The 8,810-nt window shown below is 52.8% G+C and overlaps 2 protein-coding genes across 2 annotated transcripts in view; one reads left to right on the top strand and one right to left on the bottom strand.

Annotated features, from left to right (window-relative positions):
- AGPAT3 (1-acylglycerol-3-phosphate O-acyltransferase 3) overlaps positions 1 to 8,810 on the top strand; it is a 106,628-nt gene that overhangs the window by 4,818 nt on the left and 93,000 nt on the right. The gene's annotated exons all lie outside the window — the stretch shown is intronic.
- The window catches only part of LOC105555584, an 89,728-nt gene that overhangs the window by 54,450 nt on the left and 26,468 nt on the right, over positions 1 to 8,810 (bottom strand). Inside the window, 1 exon segment of the mRNA XM_012002603.1 lies at positions 4,344 to 4,445. Within this exon segment, the coding sequence (XP_011857993.1) occupies positions 4,344 to 4,445 (102 nt within the window).

Raw genomic sequence — 8,810 nt, 5'->3', positions numbered from 1 at the left:
AGGATGGTCTCGATCTCCTGACCTCGTGATCCGCCCGTCTCGGCCTCCCAAAGTGCTGGGATTACAGGCTTGAGCCACCGCGCCCGGCCAGTGTCTCTTTTTATTTTTTATTATTTATTTATTTTGAGACAGTCTGACTGTCGCCCAGGCTGGAGTGCAGTGGAATGATCTCGGCTCACTGCAACCTCCGCTTCCCGGGTTCAAATGATTCTCCTGCCTCAGCCCCCCGAGTAGCTGGGTCTACAGGCGCCCGCCACCACGCCCGGCTAATTTTTGTATTTTTAGTAGAGACAGGGTTTCACCATGTCGGCCGGGATGGTCTCTATTGCTTGACCTCGTGATCCGCCCGCCTTGGCCTCCCAAAGTGCTGGGATTACAGGCTTGAGCCACCGTGCCCAGCCTAGTGTCTCTTCAGGATTGTTTTATTAAGATCGCTTATTTGATAGCAGATACTATAAAGTTACTAACGATACTGTAAAGACACGGTGGCAGCTCCCAGCTGTGGCACTCCGAGCTCTCCTCTAACATTCTGAATTCACAAACGTTTACTTGCTGGGTTTGCTCATTGTTGATTTAATACTTTGCCTGTGGTTTAAACTGTTAAATTGTTGCAAATTGCTATTCTGTGCAAAAGAAACTTGCACTGTCTTGCACCCCCCAGTTCGGCTCTCACGGCATTCCCCAGCGTTCCCACTCTTCTGTGTGTGCTTTGGCTATTGTGGGACTGTACTCAGGGCTGAGAGGAGGGCATGGGGCTTCCGCCGTGGCCACAGGGCTGTGGGAAGGCCACCAGCAAGGGCTGGGGGGCCAGGGGGCTTCCAATCTGTCAGGTGCAGGACGTGGCGCACGTGGGCTTGTGCTGTGGACGAGGTTTTGCTTCTAGGGGAGAAACTGGCCAAGGTGCACCAGGCATCAGCAGACCTCTCCCAGAAAGAGGACATTTCGAGAAGATGAAGGTGGAAATCAGTTTGACCTCCTTGGTCCCCTTTCTGGGGACAGGGAATCACGGTTCTGTAACAGCCGAGGTCTGGGGGAAAGAACGGGAAGAAGGACAGGTTGGAAACAGTGTGTCTTTGGGGGCTAGTAATGGCTGCAGAGCAACCCGAATCAGATTTACAACCAAGCTTCCAGGATGAGTAACTTGACATTCACAAAACTGGATGACTGTCAGTGGTAGCGCCGCATGTATCACTTTTGGGAGGGAGGAGAGATGGCAGAACTAAACAGACGGTGCTGCACTGCAGCCCCCCGCCCAAGCTGGTGAGTGTTAACATCGAAATCTGTAGCAAAACATTTGCCCGTGACTTGCACCAGTACCTCTCAAAAGGTGCCCAAATATCTAACAAACATCTGAAAAGGCAACTTCATTGGTTATCAGAGAAATGAACATTTAAAACCAGAAATGTTGTATCACTCCGCAGTCAGTGGATTGGCTAAAACCAACGAGTCAGATAAGGCCAGAGTTGGTGAGGAGGTGGGATGGGGCGTGATGGGGTGCGATGGGATGCTCGTTCCTCATGGTGGCTGTGACTTGACCTCTTTTTGGAAAACTTTGGCGATATCTTCCAAAGCGGAGCAAACCCATGGCTTGTGACCCAGCTGCTCTGCTCTGGGACATGAACCCACAGCCAGGCCCAAGGGCATCACCGGCTCTGTGTTCATCAGACCCGTGTGCCCTGCGGAGGTGGACTGGGTGAATACACTGCTGTGTACATGCCCAGGGGAGCAGCATGGAATGAGGTGAGTGGAGACAGCCCCGCTCCGCCTGGACGAGCCGACAGGCACATGCTGGGTGGAAGAAGCGCAGTGGGTCAGCACATGTGCAAGGCGTGCAGCGCAGTGACAGACCTAGCAGGGGGAGCAGGAGGCGCAGCTGCCCTGGCAGGAGGCAAAGGAGGCCTGGGGGGCTTCAAGGGCTGGCCAGGGTCTGTTGCTGTCCCTCCCCTCCCCTCCCCTCCCCTCCCCTCCCTTCCCTTCACTTCCCGTTTTTGTTTGTTTGTTTGTTTGTTTGTTTGTTTGAGACGGAGTCTCACTCTGCCTCCCAGGCTGGAGTGCAGTGGTGCGATCTCAGCTCACTTCAGCTTTGAGTTCTCCTGGGCTGAAGGGATCCTCCTGCCTCAGCCTCCCGGTAGCTGGGACCACGGGCATGTGCCACCACACCCGGCTAACTTTTTTATTTTTTGTAGAGACCGGGTTTTGCCATGCTGCCCAGGCTGGTCTTGAACTCCGGGGCTCAAGCGATCTGCTTGCCTTGGCCTCCCAAAGTAGTTGGGATTCGTTTCTTGATCTGGGTGCTGCTGGTCAGAGTGGATCCTCTCTGGAATTTCATCCAGCCGCACGCTGAAGATTTATGTACTTCTCTGTATCTGTTACACTTTAACAGAAAGTTTCCTATAAAACCGTGCCATGCCTGGCGTGGTGACTCACGCCTGTAATCCCAGCACTTTGGGAGGCCAAGGCGGGCGGATCACGAGGTCAGAAGATCGAGACCATCCTGACTAACACAGTGAAACTCCCTCTCTACTAAAAATACAAATAATTAGCTGGGTGTGGCGGCGGGCACCTGTAGTCCCAGCTACTCGGGAGGCTGAGGCAGGAGAATGGCGTAAACCCGGGAGGCGGAGCTTGCAGTGAGCCAAGATTGCACTCCAGCCTGGGTGACAGAGCGAGACTCCATCTCAGAAAACGACAAAAAAAAAACCGTGCCACATAAGCTTCGTTAGAGCTTGCGTTTTCAGTTTCATCTGATTCCCTCTGTGAAAAATATGAGCTTCTACAAAACAGCAAACTCAAAAAGCAACAACATCCAAACCCTGAAACCCAGCCGACCGGTACCACGTTAAAGCCACACGTCTGTCGATTTGCCTGCCGGGTGTTTGCACGGCCTCTCCGTCGCCGTCGCACGGCTCGGTGTGCTGGAGACCCCGGGGGACAGAGCAGTGCCCACCCGCATGGAAGCACGTTCCTGTAACAGCAGAGCAAAGGGATGACAGCCTTCGGAGGAGGCCGCTGGCCCAGGCTCCCCAGGGACACTTTGACATTCCATGTGCGGGAAGACCTGAGCACTTCAGAGCCTAAATTACGTGGGAAAAATGTGTGTGTGTCCCAAAGCTGGAGTGAGACTTCCAAGGCATGTATGAGGCACTTGGCAAGCTTCATTTGTGCCCTAAAGCACAAAGTACCAGGGCTTGGGGTGAATTTGGTGACATCCAGAGCTGGTAACCTTATTGGGGCTGGTCACCCCCCAGCGCTGAGGACTGCGGGGAAGGAATGCCTGTCATGAGTGGAACAGCCGTGTTCACACGCGGCCACCTGCTAGCCTGACCCGTGCGTTGAGCCCCGGCCCTTCTCGATCAGAGAGAAAGAGTCCCGATCGGGGGGAGCACATGGGCTGGGAGCTTGTGGAGCCCAGTGTGTGACTTGCTGCATGATTCACAGCAAGGCATTTACTTTCCTGGGCCTTGGTGACCCGTCTGGGAAGTGGGCACAGGAGCCCAGCTCTTGCATAGATAGCAGGTGAGGGCATGGGGTGGGGGGAGTGGAGCCAGGGCTCGTGGGGGCAGCACTAGAAGGATGAGAAGGGACCTATGGCCTCCAGCTCCAGGTTCAGGACTGAAACGCCAGCAGCTCCTAAAACCTTTGGGTTCTTTAAGAAAAGGCTAATTGCAGAGGACACTTGCTGACGAGGGCGAGGACCAAAGCCGGTGCTGCGTCAGCGTGGTGGCCTGCCAGCTCCAGGCTGCAAAAGTCCTTCGTCATTTCATTTCCTTCCATCCCTGTGGAGCGAACCTTGTTGTTTGCGTTTTTCAGATGAGGATACAGGTTCAGGCTCAGCTCACACGGCCCCCAGATGCCCGTCTGTGCTCCGAGGTTGGCCTGCGTCTTCTGCTCCCGGGTCCTCATGTGCCCCCATCACAGCCACCCCTGCCCTGAGAGGGAGGCCACTGGGAAAAACCCTGAGAGCGGCCGGGCCTCAGCTCAATGGACTTCATTCGTTGATTCTAATTTTTACTTACTATTTTTTTTTCTTTGTGCAACAAACATTGTCTGATAAGGGACTTCACTCTTCCAGCTTCAAGAAAGGTTGCTCGTGGGTCTGGGTGCTGCAAGGGCCCCATTGGGCCGATCTGGTGACATCACTTGGGGTGGCTTCTTTGGAAGCTGCAGGCCCCTCGGTCCACGGCCCCATCACGGCAGGCAGTGGACTGGCCGGCGGTGGGCCACTCGTTTCTCATACACATTTTAAGAGGATTTTAAAGTGTTCTTGAGTCTTTCTTGGATAACGAAAGGTATCCAGACGGTGCCGTTCCATCGTATTTGTCTCAGGTCTCATCTCTCCTCACTCTGCCCTCGTTGTAGGAGAGCCTGGCTCCCAGGCCTGCAGGCCGACCGTGGATCTCTGAGAAGCCACTGGGTGGGACTTTGTTCTCTGCTGCAGGGGGAAGCTGTAAGGGAGCACCGGGCCCCCGTCCTGAGCGTTAGTCCACCGTCCTGCAGGGTCTATCTGAACGCTAGCCTGGTGGGGAGGGGGGCCCAGGCCTCATTGTGGAGAGGGTGGGGGTGAGGAGTAAGCCCCCAGGTGGCACATTGCAGCCCCCAGGGCACCCTGGGCTGGGAGTTTAGGAGACCTAGGACGCATCCTGGGGAAGTGAGGCAGGTATGTGGTGTCTTGTTCTTTCTGGGTTAAAACCCACAGCATGACCTGTGGCTGGGATCCCCCTGTTCGTGAGTTCTCAAGCGAGGGGAGCCTGAAGGGTGTGACTCACACCTGTCTCAGGAACACGGAGGACAGAGGCGGATGGAGACGGCCTCCCTCTGTGCTTCCGGCCTCTTTCTGGGGAATGCGTGTTCAGCCCTGACGGCAGCCGAAGGTTTGTGCCAGTCTGGTCCTGCGCCCATGAGAGGGTGCTGGGCTGCAGAGATTGGTGGCAGATGCCCTGGAGGAGGGGAGTGGAGCCACAGGTGTCTCCCAGTGGCTGTGGCCGCACGTGTTGCCAGCAGCAGTCTAGGGTCCTAACACAGTGAGTGAAGGACAGGTGGAGGGGAGGGCCGAGGAGGGCCGGCCTTCCCTCTGGAAGCAAGCGTGCTACATGCCCACGGGGGACTGGAGGTGGTGGGTGTTCCAGGTCGCTGTGCAGTTCTTACACCTTTGCTGTGCGTTGGAGGAGGAATTATCTTTGTGCTCTAAAGTGTGATATATATGAGGGGAGAGCAAAGGGCTCAGACTTCGATCTGCCAAGCTATGTCTCGTGAAGTCAGGTATTCTGCAAGGGAAGCTTCTTTCTTAAGAAACAAATCAGTGTTCAGGACAAGGCTGTACTGTTCCAGCCACTGCAGAGACAGAGGATTGGGGGTTAATGTGCACACAAGTTAATTTTCCATTTGATGTTTACATTTTCATTATAAAAGTAATACATGCTTATGAAATGTAAACACAGAGGCAAATCTGATAAATAATTAAAGTTGCATTCTTCACTCCATCCCAAATGCCACTCTTTCCTGGAGGGAACCACTATAAGTGGTTTGTGGTTTATCCTTCTAGAGTTTATACAAAGTACAGGTAAGAACATGCATACACACACAGGGTTTCCAAAAATGCACCTACGTGTCATGACATCTCTCGGCAAAACCTGATTTTAACTTGTCTTGGGAAACTTTCACTACACATAGATCTACTTCATTTAAAGAAACACTTCCCTTTTTATGCATGTTCTAAAGAGGTACCTGTAGACACACACACGTATGCATTATGTCTGTGTGATGGTTTCGGAGCAGTTACCTGATCATCAGTCTCCCAGAACCGGAGTGTGCCTTAAAGACTCGAACTGTGTGTGTGCGATTTGGAAAGTGTCCTAGAGCTGCGCTCTTATATTGAGGGACTGGGCAGGGTCAGAAGCAGCCTGTCCAGGCCCACGCAGTGAGGCCTGTCCAGGAAGATTTCAACACTGGCTCTCACAGCTCCCCGGTTTCTGGGTGACCCCGCCTGGCCCAGATGCCGCCTCGCTGGAAGGCGGACTTTGCCTCCTGCCTGCTGTTTCTGTCTGTCTATCTGGTGCGTTCATAAGTTCATCGAGGTGGCAAGGAGGCCCTAGGTGCTCCGTGGCTGCAGACTCCTTTTCCACTGTGGAGCCGCTGTGCTCTGAAACGTCCTGCACGGGGTTCCTCCTGTTGGAACACAGGTAAAGGGCTCTATGCATGCATATTTCTGCGTGTTTTATTGACCGGGTCACCTGTGTTCGTTAGCTAGCAGCTCCCCTGCAGTCATCTGAAGTGCAGGGCAGCAGACACAGGGGCGGTGACGTTCGTCTGACCATGCCTGGTCACAAGACTGCTGTGTGTCTGTGGGTGCGTCTTCTCTCAGACGCTGCCTGCCTGGCACGCCCTTACCTCTTGGTGAATGTAATTCAAAGCAAAGGCTGCCCCTGGAACTGCCAGGCCGGGCCCCAGCATGTCTTGCTGTGCTGGTTTGGCTTTAGGTCAGGGGGTCCTGGTGGAACTCTGCAGACTCATGGTCGTGATGGCGCTGGGAGCCTAGAGGTATCTCAGTTGTCCTCACAGGCTTGACTTGGGTGTTGCTGTAAGTGTTCTTCTCGTCACTTCCATGTGGACTGGAATCAGGAGGCATGTCCATGGCAACACGTGGGCCCGAACTGGATGGGACCACTGTGTGCCTTCAGTCCAGCCTGCCAGAGTGACAGAGGATGATGCCGGGGCCACAGGGCAAGCCTGGCACACAAGCAAAAGGTGGGGCACATTTGAGTCACATCTCCTTTTTATTGTGGCCTTGTCTCCCTTCCTCTTCCCTCCCAAGTGAAGATGAATTTCTCCTGGGGAAGGCACTGGCCATGGCGCAGACCTGGCGAGGAAGGCAGGCAGCCCCCGTGGACGCCAGGGGTGCTCTGGCCGTGGCCGGGAACTTGTGGATTTTCCGTGCAGATGATCGTGTCATGTACAAATGATGAAAGCTTGCTTTGTTCTTTCCAATCTTTATCTTTCTCCTTTTCTTGTCCTATGCCACTGGCTGCAGGAAGTGCCCTGAGGAACGGGGCCTCGTGCCTGCTTCTTTCTTAGTCGGTGGTACGTGGCCATGGACTTTAGCATCTGCTTTTCCTGAGTCTAAATGCAAATCATCCTGTTGCTTTTCTCCTTTTATCACTTAGTGTCAATAGTCCTGTTAATTGGTTTTCTATAGTAAACCATTCCTGTGTCCTAGGATAAACCAAATATGGTCATGATATTTTGGTGAAGTCCTGGCTGGAGTCAGTTTGCAAACGTATATTTACTGTGGGTATTCCATCGCTGGGCATGCATGAGGCTGGCCTTTAACTGCAGGGCGCTCTGCCTTGTCCCTGGTGTTGTCTGCGGTGCCTTTGGTGTTTGCCCAGCGAGTGAAATGCTGACTGGCCTGTGAATGAGCACCTCACTGGAAGTTCAGTGAGTGTCTTCTCCTAGGGGAGGCAGACATTGAATTCGTGTAATATTTTGTACTGGCCGCTGCTTTGCTGAGTGTTTTCACTGGGAAGCCAGGGTTGAGTTTTGTTGTGTTGCCTGTCAAGCCTTCTTGTTAAGGAATCAGATGAACTTTGTTAGTCAGTTTCCTCATAGCAAACCATCCTTGCATTCATGAAACTGATCCACATGGTCATCGTGTGTGTTGACTTTTTAATGCACTGTTAGCCCTGTTTGCTAAATTTTAAAGACATTTTTGCATTCGTAGTCGTATGAAGAGCAGTGATTCTCAAACCTATGGGCTCTTTACACTCTTAAAAAATTACTGAGGGCCTGGTGTGGTGGCTCAGGCCTATAATCCCAGCACTTTGGGAGGCCGAGGTGGGTGGGTCACTTGAGCTCAGAAGTTTGAAACCAGCCTGGGCAACATGGTAAAACCCCGTCTCTATAAAAAATACAAAAATTAGCCAGGCATGGTGGCACATGCCTCTGGTACCAGCTACTTGGGAGGCTGAGATGGGAGGATCACCTGAGCCCCAGGGGTGGAGGTTGCAGTGAGCTGAGATCACCCCACTGCACCCTAGCCTGGGTGACAGAGCAAGACCCTGTCTCAAAAAAAAAAAATTATTGAGGACCCCAAAGAGATTTTGCTTTTGAGTTGCAACTATTGTGGTCCTTAACTGGGGTGACTCCCCTTGTCGTCTGGCGGACATTTGGCGATGGCAGGAGATGTTTTTGGTTGGCAGCTGCCGGGAGACAGTCACTCCTGCATCAAATGCACAAAGACCAGGGAGGCTGCTGAGTCCCGCAGGGCACAGCCGGCCCCACAGCAGAGTTACCCCATCCAAAATGCCAGGAGTACTGAGGTCAAGAGACCTCTAATATGGTGTTGGTAGACGCTAGTTAAGAAATTAACAGTAAGAACATTTAAAAATATTTAATAATTCATTTCAAAGCCCAATGCGTACAAAAAATATATTTTTTTTTCTGTGTCCTGAGATAAACCAGCTTTTGTAAGGAAAACCCATAGTTTCCAAAATTAGTAAGGACAGTGGCCCTGTTTTCTATTTTTATGTCCCTTTGATGTCTGACCTCAGCGGCCACAGCTGACATCTCTCTGCCTCTGCAGGCAGCCCTTCGTGCTGTGTCGTGGCTGAGGCTCATAAAGAAAATTATGCTGCACAAGGCTATGAGCTCGTGAAGAAGGCTCTCAGAACCCCCCTGCCTGCGAGGTCTGGGGCCCCCTGGGTTCCTCACACCACAATTTGAGACGGTGATTCAGACACATTTCCTTCTTCCCTTCCCTCTGCACCCTTTCTCCTTGTGAATTTTATGTCACTGTTGCTTCATTAAAGGGATTG

This window comes from Mandrillus leucophaeus, unplaced genomic scaffold (assembly GCF_000951045.1).
Source record: "Mandrillus leucophaeus isolate KB7577 unplaced genomic scaffold, Mleu.le_1.0 Scaffold69, whole genome shotgun sequence".
NCBI classification, from domain to species: domain Eukaryota; kingdom Metazoa; phylum Chordata; class Mammalia; order Primates; family Cercopithecidae; genus Mandrillus; species Mandrillus leucophaeus.
Note: the sequence above shows the minus strand (reverse complement) of the source record. Positions and strands in the feature narration are given on the sequence as shown.